This window comes from Apiospora aurea (genome assembly GCF_038362705.1).
Source record: "Apiospora aurea strain CBS 24483 chromosome Unknown utg000004l_segment0_segment0, whole genome shotgun sequence".
Classification (NCBI taxonomy): domain Eukaryota; kingdom Fungi; phylum Ascomycota; class Sordariomycetes; order Amphisphaeriales; family Apiosporaceae; genus Apiospora; species Apiospora aurea.
In genome coordinates, this window is record NW_027117391.1 from 2,848,558 (window position 1) to 2,861,920 (window position 13,363).

Consider the following 13,363-nt stretch of genomic DNA (forward strand, 5'->3'; position numbering starts at 1 on the left):
ACTTACTCCAGAGAATCGAGCGCCTTCTATTACAGGGTTATCTCCTCAAAATCCAAATGTATGTTCTCTCAAGGGACGGACGTCGGGCTGATCCGTCATGTCGCGGCAATGATCGCGGAGGAAAGAAATCTTACACTGAATCTCTCTTGTGGCTGTCATGGCCGACGAGCAAGTGAAACAAGGTATAGAAATCAGTATTTAATAGGATTAAACATCAAAACGTACTGTAGACTTTTTGTAGATTCAATTTTGCTGGGTTTAGTTTGAAATTCGCTACTTGGTGTTCTTTTTTTAGCAGACTGCTACGTTGTTACTGATCCTGGCGACAGTTATGGCATTGGTTTATGGCCATACTCGAGGCCCTCATCGCTAGAACAGTCTCCATTCATGGTTATTGAGATGACAAGTCTCATCGCTGGGCTCGGGGCCAGAGTTGAGACTCTCGTGCTCTCCGACAACAGTCTCATTCCTCTTCATGGCGACTGCTAGAGTTCTTTACATAAATGCCCCGGAGATGGTACTGATACCAATTCCGCCTTCGTTGAGCCTGAAATAGAAATGATGGGGGTAGATGCTGATGATGATCACCTGCGTACCAGAGCCAGGGCAACAGGCGATATAAGGGTATGGTTGAAATACAAACAGTAGCGACGAATGATATATATGTAACTCCATATATGTACTGCTAGTGGATCAACCCCAAGGATTGACTGTTGGAAAGGATGGTCCGAAAGACCAGTTCAGATAAGAGAGGTGAAGCGAACCAGAAACGTTGAAGAGAGAGGCGACTTTATATTAGGCCCATGAGCAGAATAGTAGCAGGATTCCCGCCAGCAACCAAGGATTTACCTCTCAGAACCACCCCGTCGCCACCTCAGATGTCCATGGCCGTCAGTTACAAGATTTGAGGGCGATGAAGCCAATGGATATTCGTGGCTGCGACTGCCACGCCATTTCGTCAACATCAAGTGTCATCCCATGTCTCCTCGTGCATTTACTTATTCCCTCGCACAGGCATTCTACCATAATCGAGGCCGGCACGCACCACAGACAGCAGGTTCCCGACGACGAGTCTACCCTTGTCCACAGTCCGGACCCTGTACGGACTCCTCGACAAGCTCGTGGCCAACGGGAATTTCCGGCGCGGGAAGGGCCTGGAGATAGACGAGAACGGCTGGCCCAAGTTGTGCGACGACGGCGGTTTTTCACCCAACCAACAGGACAACGCCCAGTTAGTGAAGAAGCCCGTGACCTCCTGATCCACTGTGATACTTTGGCCTCGTATTGGCATTTGTCATTTCTCGGTACACGACCCTGGCGACTATGCCGAGGGCTGATAGGCAACCGGCTATTATGTTCTGACGGCCCTGGCGCGATCTGGTACAACAACTCGCTTTTGCACTGCTTCGAGAAAGCGGTCTACGTTCTTGAGCTGGAGTGACCGAGGGCCTGCTGTCTAAACATACGCCCCTGAGTGAAACAATACTGTCCGTTGGTGTAAGTAATGATTGGTTGACTGCTTGTCCCGGGTTGCTGAGAAGTACACTGGACTTGCCCTCAACCATTTCACGTTTGATATCGGACCCACGCTAGATACATGGAGAACCGGTGTCAACTCGACACTAAAAACGATGAAAGCAAGATGTATGGGGATCTCGCAGAGCCAAGTGTGCATCGTATCACAGAGGCAATACTGAAATTGCTTAATAGTTTGGGACAATATGTTCGATCCCTACGTATATGATTTAGGAAGAATACTATCGATATACATGAGTAAAAATGGCGAAAGATATAATATCCATGGTGATTAACCTTCGCCTTCTCATTTCCTCTTCTGCAGCAGACAATGCTGTCCCCAGTGCCTTCGGAACCGCTCAGGCACGAGCTTGGAATCCGGCACCCAGAGGACTCGAGCAAGCCAATGCGTCTTCTCCGCATCGAGGAATGGGACACATTTGACCACATCCCAGTTCTGCTCATCGGCCACGTAGTCTGGCTCGTTGGGCGGGAGTGGTCCACCGCGCTCGGGGTATTGCGTATCAACCAGGAAGGAGCACTGTCGGATATCGACATATTTGCCCATGTCTTCCTCGTTGCGGTCGTTCATGCCGCTCGTGGGGAGCCAAGTCCCGCCAAAGAACCCAAAGCCAACACGCGCTTCCGAGAATTCACCTGGCAGCAACCCGCGGAACTCGGATCGGATGAACTTGGCGTGCATATCGCGCGGGAGAGAGTAGGAACTGGGGAATCGATACCACTCCTTCCCGAGACAAACGAAATCGCCCCGACCACCGACTCCCTGCTGCCCAGATACGCCAGCGCCCAAGGGCGTGTACAGCTTCAAGGGGGCCGAGTAAGCGGTATACAGTCCGACGATGCGCGCCAAGCCGAGATCCAGGGATAAGAACAGAGTAAAGGTGACGGCGAAGAGCTTGAGACGCGCAGGGATGCGTCCAATAAGGGATTTGGGATCGGTATGCCCAAAAGCATTGAGGATAATGTGCAATGCCAGGGCAGCGTTAAGAGTCAAGAACGGATAAGCCGGATACATGAAGCGTTCTTCCTTGTGGGGCTGTAAAGTGAAGATGGCCAGCCACATGTAGAACGGCATAAGGAAAATGATGGTGCGCATTCCTGACTGGAAGCCATGATGGCGTGTTGAGAACGCCTTCTGGAGGAGGAAGAGCGGCAGGGCCAGAAGCGCAAGCACGAACCAGATATTGAAGTTGATGGCCAGGTTTCGGAAGTAGAAGGTCCATGGCTCAGTTCCGTACAGGTCAGGGCCACCGGTCTCGGAGAACAGGTTGTACTTGACGATGTTCCACGACGCGATCTCGAACTTGCGATAGAAGAACCAGTTAATGGTACCCTCACCGAGCTGCGAAAACAACTGTTAGCATGGGGCTAGAACGAGCAGGAAGTGACCATGTACTGACAAGTAGCAGAACGGTAGCCACAGCACCGCGGCCGAGACGAATGAAGGCTTCGAAGAGCCGTTCCTTATCGCTCATCAATGCGAAAATCGCCTCTTCGAGGAGGAAGGGGGCGCAAAGAGCAGCAGCAAAGGGCCAGCCAACAACACCACCGACCGCGAACCAGAAGATTCCCTGGGACGTCTTCAGGCCACCCCGCCAATTCATAAAGGCTGCTGCTCCCAAGAGAGACATGTACATGGCGAAACTGGACGGCAGGTACGCGGTGGCCGAATGGAAGTTACCGGGTGAAATGACGGTCGCGATCAGGAAGAAGAGGCCGATTCGAGCATTGAGCGTGAAGCTCACGACGCGGAACAGCAAGACCTGGCATAGTGCGCATACGAAAGCCAAGACATATCGAACGAAGTAGAACTCGCTCAGCTTGGTTGATTGGGGCAAGAGGCGCCTGATGTTGCCGACAATGGCGTGCAGACTGATGTAGAGCCAGCTTCGGATGGCAAAGTCGGGCGAGTACTCCCAGGTCTGCAGACCGTAGCCGTGGGAGAGGTAGTGGGTGGGTTCCCAGTAGTTGAAGGTCTCGTCGCAGTCTTGGATGGGAGCGCAGAGGGCCGAGATCATGTTGGCACCGAGGAAAATGTAGAAGGCCGTGATGGGTTCCATGGCGAAAGCCGAGGGGCGCCTGGGTGTTGAGGGCATTCGTTAGCGGGGCAATCGCCACGTTTATCGCAAGAGAGAGCTGGAAACAACCTACTTCTTCTTAGCATGGCTTGCCGTCGGGTGGACAAACTCGCGCTGCTCTGCTTCTCCTGCCGGCGGCGCCATGGTGTGGGATTGCAATGTGGTGCAATGGCTGGCAACGAGGTGTTGGTGGAATTGGTGGGAAGTTGTCATCTTTCAGCTGCCCGCACCAGAACAGCTGAGCTGGAGATTTTGGTGAGGCTCGCAAGGGTCTTTTAGCGCATCCGAGCAATCATGACGTGAAGCTGCCACTAATCCCACTGGAGCTCGGCCTAGGCACTTATTTTGTACCTGTACCCGCACCCGCCAAAAATGCCAGACCGTTGATTGACCAATCTGATTCAGATATATCGGACCAGAATCAATTGATCCATCTTGGCAGGTGCTTCCTTCAGATGGGTTTTCATACGGAAGATCCAGCCTGCTGTAGTACAATTACAGACGTAGAAACATCAACCTGGAAGTCCTTCGTTGAATCAAAAGGCTTACAAAATACCACATTTTGCCATTTCATGTTTATTATGGGCTGGCTATGTGAAGCTCTACCCCAAACACAGCCCATCCGATGTTGAGCCAAGTCCGAAGTGGAACGGCACCGGTCAGTGAAAGCAAAGAGCCGGCGAGTTTCTAGAGACAGTGCATTGAGTAAGTAACGGACGGGAACGCAGAGAATGGCGGCCGGAATTCCGTACCGAAATTCTACAGGCGACAGGCCCCATCGTTGCGCAGCTGCACAGGGCTTATCAGCCGGCGCTAGCGGTATCCCGAAGTCTAAATTTTGGTACTAAGCCAGGCTCCACTGGACTTTTTTTCTTGACAGGCTACTACAAGTCGAACCTTCATAACAAATCTCTACCGCTTGGTTGGCTCACACCGCGATACCATTCTTTGCATCATCCCTCTTTTAGATCCCGTAGGCATCAGTACCGCTGCCAAATAGATCTGTCGGTCACTTTGTTACTCATTCTTCATTCTCCAAGCAGACAAGCAGATCCAAGTGGTGTGTGCGGCCTCTCGAGTTCTTGCGACCATAGGCGACTTGCGCCAGTTCAGAACACACCAACTTCTGAAATTCATACATTGATTCCCTCGGAACTGGTCAGTGAGATCGATTTCACCATGGGTTCGCAGTTCTTCCAGATTCCTGGACTTTCAACGTTGTCGCCGCCGGCACAACAAGGACCTGCTCAAGCTCCGCCCCAAGATCAGGTTCTCACGGAGCCAAGCACCTCGGAATCCCATGAGAAACAGACTCTGGCCAGCAACAACGAGGTGGCAAAGGAGCCAGCGGGCCAAGACGAGGCACGCGCATCCATGGAAATTGACTCGGCTGGAACTACCACCAAAAAGGATGATTCTGCTTCGACGGCCGTTGAGTCGCCTCCCAGTCCGCCTTCCTTACTTCAGAGTTTAGAGGCCCAGCTGGGTTTCTTCGCCGCTCCCGTGGAAACAAGCAAGCCGTCAGAGTCACAGCCCCCAACAGCTGTGCAGAATACGGTAATGCTCGACCAGGGCACTGAGGCCCAGGCTCCCCCGGCAGATGAAGCGGCAACGCAGGCCGAAGGTGATCAGCCCGAATGGGAAGAGGACTCTTCGCCGTACGAGTCTTCATCCGATTCCAGCAGCTCTGACGATTCCGATGATGACTCGGATGATGAAGGAGAGCCGCTGCTGGACCCCGAGACCATGGCGCGCATTCTCATGGAGGCCGAATCAGATGATGACGGCGAAGGCCGTGGTAAAGGTGCCGGCGCTGGCGGTCAACTTCGGACCAAGAACGAAATCCCTGAAGAGGTGATACCGAAGCCTGATGTCACCATCACGCCCGAAACCAAAATGGAGGAGCTAGGCCACATCGAACATATTGTTGACAGTATCATCGTTGTCAAGTCTAGCGCCACTGGCGAATATCGCGCGCTGGAAACGGGTTCTGTTCTTTGTAACGAGGACAGGGTGGTCATTGCCGCCATGGACAACATCATTGGAAGTGTGCGCGAACCTCGTTACACGGCTCGCTTCACTAATGAGGAGGAAATTAAATCCTTTGGCCTCTCCGTTGGGTCTAAAGTCTTCTTCATCCCCGAACATTCCACTTTCGTCGATACAGGGCCCCTGAAGGCCATGAAGGGCACAGATGCAAGCAATTGGCATGACGAGGAGGTGGCCGAGGACGAGATGGAGTTCTCGGATGATGAGAAGGAGCAGGCCTACAAGAGGGAATTGAAGGAGAAGAAGAGGGCGCGCAACCCCAACAAAGCCGGGGCCGCGAACGGCCCACCTAGTAAGCGTGGAGGTCGTGGCGGATACCATGATGGCACGTCACATGCTGCGGCCGATCCCGGCTCCTTGAAGTATGATGACGAGGAAGACGACGATGGCCCTTATAGACCACTGGCCCGGCCTGCTGGCTTCGGCACCGGTGCTGCACCTACTGCTACGCCATTCAGTCACGGATCTGGCGGACCCCATCGCGGTGGCGGTCGTGGCGACCATAGAGGCCGAGGGCGTGGCCGTGCCCATGACCGAGGTGGACGTGGCGGCCGCGGGTACCACCGCGGCGACTCCGGACAGGCATCGAGGTCGTATGGTCAGGAGGCGCAAGCGCCAACTCAGCAATTTCCGAATTTCGCTGTTCCACCTCCCCCGCCGCAGTTTGCTCAAGGCCAGTACCCTCCAACACTGCCCCCCATTTTTCGGAGGCGCCGGTGGTCAGCAGCCAGTAGCTCCCGCACCCTACCAGTTCCCCTCTTGGCCACAGAACATGCCCCAGAACTTCATTCCCCCGCCACCCCCTCAATTCCAACAGCAGCAGCAGCCACAGACGCAAAACGCGCAGAATGCTGCATTCTACAACCCCGCGTTCCTCGCGGCGCTACAGAGTCAAATGCAAGGGCAGAACCCGCCCCAAAACGGACAATGGCCTCCTCAGCAAGGGGGATCTGGTTAGTAGAGGAGACTCTAAGATTGTTGTACCGGTTATTGACGACACTCACTTGGGGGCTGACCTTGAGTTCACATATAATTAGCGGAAGCCGGAAGAAGGGAGGGAATCGAGAAGAGGTGAGATTGGAGATAATTCTTGCGCATTAGTGGTCTCGCTAAGGGCTGGATTCAGCGCAACAAATACGAAAACCCTACTGGAAGACTGGGGACGCCTTCAATCGCATAGCAATAACCGAGTCAAGCGGTATGCTGATCATCAGAGTTTAGGTCGGCTGTTTTGCTGGTGATCTCGATTCTCATTATGCTAAATACTCAGCGTGTCTCCTTGCTGAGAAGCACCTCATTCTCCCGGACCCTTGCATCACCGTTTCCTGGATCTAACTAAAGCTAATTGATACATTATACTTACCCCCTTTTCAATTCTTCCAAATGCCATTGGCAGAATGTCTGCCCGGCAGAGGTTCCTCAGGTCTCTTAAGAGCACATTGAACCACATCGCGTTTGGCGGCACAATAAGGTATGCCAGCCCAACTCAGTCTCCCCTTGAATGTGTCCTGCTGGCAGTCCACGAGCATATGGGGGTGCTGGTTATAGCGCCAGCTCAGATCGCCTGGCACGTAGCTGTGATCAAACTTCCAAGTCAGCTCCGGCTTGTCTTCGTTTTGCTTCGCGTCCCCGGCTCCTAGACGACTCGGTCTCAGGTAAAGGTCTCCCGGCGCCTCCACGAACCCCTCTCTGCTGTTGTTCTTCGCAAGCCCCTGTCTGCTGCGCTTGTACTCGAAAGCATCGTAACGAGGAGCCAAAACCAAGCGCGCTTCGCGGCACGCGTGCAACAGGGCGAGCCGCCTTTTGAGAAGCTCCATGTCGACTTTGAAGTGCACTGCGCCGGGGTTGCTGGTGCACCGACACATCTGCCCCATCTCGAGGCATTGCCCCTGCTCGGCCGCCATTTTCCAGATGAGGATACGCAGCTCCGGCGGCAATTTGTTGAACAAGGGGAAGCTGGATGTGTTTCCCAGCAGAGCCTTGACGGTGCCGTCTGCTGTCCTCTTTGCCACCCTCTTTTCAGGAATAGTAAGCGTATCGAGGTTCCGCGGCGCTTTCGGTCGTATTACTACGGTGGTGCTGCCTATCTCTGCCGCTCTGTCAGATTCGGGGCTTGGCATGGTGTCGGTAATGCTGTCGGACAGGTCTCTCGGTGGAGTTCGGTCCGGGATCTGTAGCGCCAGCGCAACGACGTTTCCGCCCCTCGCCTCTTCGCACCCCCAGGCTAAGATGTGTCTAACCATAGCGACGTTGATATTGAATTATGAGTAGTCGAAGCACGTTTGGGAATACCGATCTCGGCCGGGATGCTCTGGTGGCCATGACGAGCACGAGAGCAAGTGCCCCTGTTATATAGAAAGAATTGAAGACCTTATATCCATATATATAGAGAAAATATGCGTTCAGTAACAGTTGAGTACAGTGAGTAACCAACGTTCTCTTGCAGGCTGTTGCCACTAATAGCGGTATTCAGAGCAATGGTGGACCTACTAGAGTTGTGAGGCCTTGCGAGAAACAGCTCTCGTGGTGGACACAGATCCAACCTTAGTGGCAGGGGTTCGATGCCGGACACAAATTTGAACACCAAAGTACGTGTGAAGGTTGCCTATTTGGGGCATGTACAACAATTCCGGAGACATACCGCAACTCGGTGATCGGACAACACGGCTCCTTCACGAGATTAAAAGCATCGAAATTGCTCATGGCCCAACAGAATTTTGATAAAGTGAAGAATTCCCCGGTCAGGTAGAACGCTAACTGCCTCATTTTTCTGCCCTGGAATGGAAGCGGTGACTGGATAGCAAGCCGAGGAAAAGCTGCGTGGTAGACTCTTCGTATGGAAAGAAATCTTTCGAAACTCTGGCTACCTTCTTAAGTACTCAAGTAAACTCTAGTGTTTACCGGGACCGACCTAAATTTTAGCGATAGATATAAGAGACGATGTATTTACACGAAACGGATTTTTTTAAAGTGAGTAACTTTATATTTAATTACTTAAAAATATAATAAAGTAATATTTCTTTTCTTTTTTTAACTTTATTTCGCTTTTAATAAAATATTAATTAACTTTAACTTATAAATTTAAATTATTACGGCGTATAATAATAAAGACTAAGAAATTATTATTATATTAATAAATAAGTTTAACTATATTATATTTTAAAAAATAAAATAATAGCGGTTATTTTCGAGAAGTATTAAAATAAGAGAAAAAGATAATAGTCTTTAAAGAGCTTCGTAAGTTAAAAAGAAGTATTTCCCGTTCGATTAATATTTATTACTTAATATATTTAAAACATTACACTTAATAAAGAGGGGGGTTATTTCTTAGAATAAGCCGGTTACCTTTATTATAAGCTACCCTTTTATTTTATTAACCCTTACGATTATTACCTTTAAATGTATATATAAGTTAGCTATTTTCTATCGTAGAATTAATTAAAATATATCATTTTTTTCCTTTTCCTTTTCTTTTTTTATTTATAATAATAATTAACGAGAATAAGTTATAAGCTACGATTTAAACTGTTTTAAATAATCGATTAATTAAATTCGCCGCGAAATTATATAATGTTTTATAGACTACGATTTCCGCGCGAATATAAAGCTATTTAATAATCCGAGAAAAAATAAGTTCTTTTAAGCTTTCTTTATAATCGAAGAAGCTTAGATTATATTTTAAATTTTTACGTAGTATATTCTCGGCGTTTTATTTTTTTATTATATTTTCCGGATTTTCGCCTAACGTATATTTAAAGCCGCCGGTAATAATACCGTGCTTAGAAAGAATTAAGTAAAAAAGTTTTATAGGCGCTATTTATTAATTAATTTTATTTTTTTAAAATCGATAAATTTTAAACGAATTATAGTAACCTTCGAGGAAAATATATAAGAGTTTTTTAATAAGTTTAATTATAACTTTATTTATAATACTTTTATTAAGTATATTTATAACGTTAATAAAATAAGTAATTAAACTAGCTTTAATAGTAATTAAATAATAATCGGTTTTACCGATTTAAAACGAATTATTATTAAAGATTTTATTAATTATAAATAGGTGTTAATTATTAAATGCGTTAACGTAAATAGTTAAGCCCTCTCGCTGTTAATTATATTTAAGGGGTTATTAATTTAATAGTAATAATTCCTAACGATAGAGGAAAACCTAATAATAAAAATTAAAAACTAACTTTTCGCGGCGTTATTAAAAAGGTAAACGAGTAATAAGCTAACGCTTATATAGCTTAAAAAATCTTTATCTTTTAAACTACACTAGTGTAAAAGGATTAATAAAGGCTTTTTATATTAAATAGTTATTTTAACTACGTTATTATAAAGTTTATATTAAAGTATTTAAATAATAAAATCTAGCTCCTTTTCCTTTTTATTTACACCTTATATTTCTTTTAACCCTTTAATCTCGGCTTTTTCTATATATTAAAAAAGAGATTCTATTAAATAGTAACTCTTCGTTACTTAAAGGTTTAAAATATAACGATAAGTAAAAAAAACTTTATCTAGCATTAATACGAGGCTTATAAAATAGCTTTTAAAAAAACTAATATATTAAGTAGTTAAAAAGCTATTAATATCTTCCCCCGTAATATTAATAAGCCCTTAAATAGTAAACTTAAGAGGGATATAAACCGGTAAGCTTAAGTTAAACCTTTTAAGCTATTATCGATCGATTTATACGTTTAATTTACTTCTTATAAATTAATAATATTAATTAATTCTCGGTAAATTAAGTAGCTTACTACCTTATTTATTAGTGATAATATTATATTTAATAGTATTATTTAGCGTTATTTATTTAAAAAGCTCGAAAAAGATTTTAATACTTTAATAAATTAAATCGGTAATTTAAAGTACGAAAAGTTTATCCTAAAAGTAAATTTTAAAAAAGAGGAAAAAGAAGTAAAAAATATTCCCCGACCTTAATTAAAAGTATATAACGATAGTAAATATATATCGTATATAAAGGGGGATAGTAAAGGATACATAAAAAGGTTTAATAGTAACTATATTATCGTCGGCGTAAAACGCTATTATAATTAAATTTAACTCTAAGAGTAATACCGAAAGTATTATCGAGGTATTATATAATTGATTTAATATTTTTAAAATTTATTATTATTTTTTAATTAAATTTTTCTATATTATAGTATTATTATTATTTTATTTTTTACCCTAGCCCGTAGCAGGGGTGGCCGGCTTAAGTCTCAAGCAGCATTCTCGACATGCTTATATCACCTAATATATATCGTGTCACCATGCTTGGCCGCCTCTCCCCAAAACATAACAAGTCCAGGCCATAAACGACCCTGATGGTAACCCCAAATTTTCCCTCAAGGCGCATGATTGGCCAACTACTCCGAGTTTTCCCTGTGTTATCAGCCTCGAAGGCAATACAGCTACCCCGATATCGCTAGCAGTATTAGCGTGTAGGCTCAGCCGCGTTGTGTTTAAAAGCACATCGCGCTGTCCGTTGCGCCCCTGAAGTTTTCTGACGTTTTCCTCTGCTACACCTTGACAAATCGTATATTGAAACTTCTGCGGAGGAGACCCGGACCCGGTCACCCCCTTCTAGATTCAGTTTCGGATACTGCTTGCCTTTTGATTCTAATTGCTTGTTTGAGAGCTTGAGTAGCATCGGGCGCATTTTAGTCTAAAATAGTTGTTCTGGTTAAAGTCCTGGTCGTTGAGAGTACTCAAAGTGAAAGAAATCTGCACTATATACTTGGAACGAGGCACGCAGGACGAAAGGTATCCCCGGCATACCCCTGAGTCATGGAGGAGCTACAGTCCTATGACTCCCTTCACCTTTTTATTTTTACTTTTTGGTCACACATTATTACACTCTCTATATGCGAGATGTGATCGAACACTGGAGAAGCATGAGACCGCACCGTCGTTTTGAGTCATCATGTATTGAGTCTACCCCTTAAGGGCCTTTAGAGTAGTTTAGCCCACCTCCGGGTGTTGAAAACACTAATACAAACATACATACATTGTACACTTCCCCACTGCTTGCCGAGCAAGGGATCTTTGTTCAGTACACATGAAGCCACGACAATCGAACCATAATGATATCGGATACCTTGCTGAATTGTAGAATCACTTCATGTAAGTATCATATATATTTGTTGAGAAACAGGAAGACATACTAAATTTAACACCATGACTAACAAAAGTAAGTTGTCCTGGCAGTTCTTGCCCCAGTGAGGGCGTCAACGGATCAGTTAAGACCAGGACGCGGAAAGTCTTGACTGGAATAACTGAGAAGCTTTCCCTCTCATCACTTGTTCGCTTCCACCACAGGATCTGGGTCAAAACGAGAGCAGGATGTTGGAAAGGGCACTCCGGAGGCCCACACAGGCGAGGAAGACAAAAGAGCAACCATTGAGAGAGGTACTCTGCTGCAGAGAGAGGCATACAATGATTTGGGTTATCCTTAACCGAATGCCCGTGGAATTACATTTTGAGCTCTTGACAGCAAGCGCCACTGGTCCGTTAAGTTTGCCTTTGGTCTGTTGTGTATGAAGTGTTGCTGTTTGCCCCCTTTGCGCGATGCTTTACCGCCCTAGCGGAGGGATGGTCCCCTCGCCTAAGTCTGTGACGTCTGTAACTACGTATGTTGCTAACTTTTGTCACATGTTGATTGCAAAAGTTTCCGAAGGACACTGGACATATGACGCTGGCTCCTAACTTCCAGCGAGGAGACGTTTCTGACCAAAGACAGGCAATATTAATGATACACCATTGATATACGTCTCTTGTTTCTATGAATAGACACAAAGGCAGGCCTGGCCGTCCTTCCACCCCAACGAGTTCGGCGCCAAGCTCTACAACAGAATGCCTTTACTGACGTTATTAAAGCCACGATATCACGAAACATTCATCCAACCCAGGTAAGCCAACCACCTATTCGCCATACAGATACGTGAGTGTTGAGAAGAGCCCGACTCTAACTCCCCGTCAGATCATCACCTCCGTCGTACCGTCGCACTTCGAAATCCCTAGACCGTATCGTTCATTCTGGATGCTCCAAGTGATGTTGCCGGTAATCATCGTCTTGGCGCCTCCGACAATTGCAACCGAATCTCCCCGTCTTCCCGGACAGAGATCCAACAGTCTCGCCTCTCCCGCCATCAGCCAGCCGTTCAATGTTGCACTTCAACATCTCATACGTCTTGTCGACCGCGGTCTGCAAGTCATGGTACTGGTGGTAGAGGACGGCGATACTATAATAGTGCCCGGTGGCGTTAGCCAAACTCGTAGAAGGTGGTTGTGCAACACAGTACTCAGCACTTACACATTGTTATGGAACGGATGCTTGAGCTCCTTCTTCAGTGAGAGGACGTGGTTTGTCAGCGCAATGACAGAACTCATTATTTGCTTCTGCTGGCTGACATGCAGCCCCTATTACGCTATGAGATCATAAGTATTCTGTGATAACTGCATGGTACTGCTTATCTACGTAAAATATGATCAGAAAACGCCCTGTGAGTATATACGGTTGCATATGAAATTGTGACTTTAAATTCAAGGATGTGTCTTCATGCTGCCGAGGGTGCAAGGGTGTGCGAGGCGGTACATATACATCACCACCAATAGAAACGCAACACCTATGATTCTGGCCTGTTCTCTTGAAGGCAATGAAAGTGGAAAGAAAAAAAAGAAAAGAAAAACACGAA

General features: G+C 46.6%; 3 protein-coding genes across 3 annotated transcripts; 1 reads left to right on the forward strand and 2 right to left on the reverse strand.

The window, feature by feature from the left end:
* Positions 1 to 1,822: 1,822 nt before the first annotated feature.
* PG986_005665 (Dextrin dextranase) lies at positions 1,823 to 3,758 on the reverse strand (the record flags this gene model as incomplete). The annotated part of the gene is made up of 3 exons (XM_066841887.1): positions 1,823 to 2,878; positions 2,937 to 3,615; positions 3,688 to 3,758. The coding sequence occupies 3 exons, from the start codon at positions 3,756 to 3,758 to the stop codon at positions 1,823 to 1,825; spliced, it is 1,806 nt and encodes a 601-aa protein (XP_066701749.1).
* Positions 3,759 to 4,793: 1,035 nt separating this feature from the next.
* On the forward strand, positions 4,794 to 6,621 carry PG986_005666 (nuclear assembly factor NAF1; the record flags this gene model as incomplete). Its single annotated transcript, XM_066841888.1, has 2 exons — positions 4,794 to 6,256; positions 6,327 to 6,621. 2 exons carry the CDS (start codon positions 4,794 to 4,796, stop codon positions 6,619 to 6,621), a joined length of 1,758 nt encoding a protein of 585 aa, XP_066701750.1.
* A 412-nt stretch (positions 6,622 to 7,033) lies between these two features.
* On the reverse strand, positions 7,034 to 7,906 carry PG986_005667 (uncharacterized protein; the record flags this gene model as incomplete). Its single annotated transcript, XM_066841889.1, has 1 exon — positions 7,034 to 7,906. One exon carries the CDS (start codon positions 7,904 to 7,906, stop codon positions 7,034 to 7,036), a length of 873 nt encoding a protein of 290 aa, XP_066701751.1.
* Between the last annotated feature and the right edge of the window lie 5,457 nt (positions 7,907 to 13,363).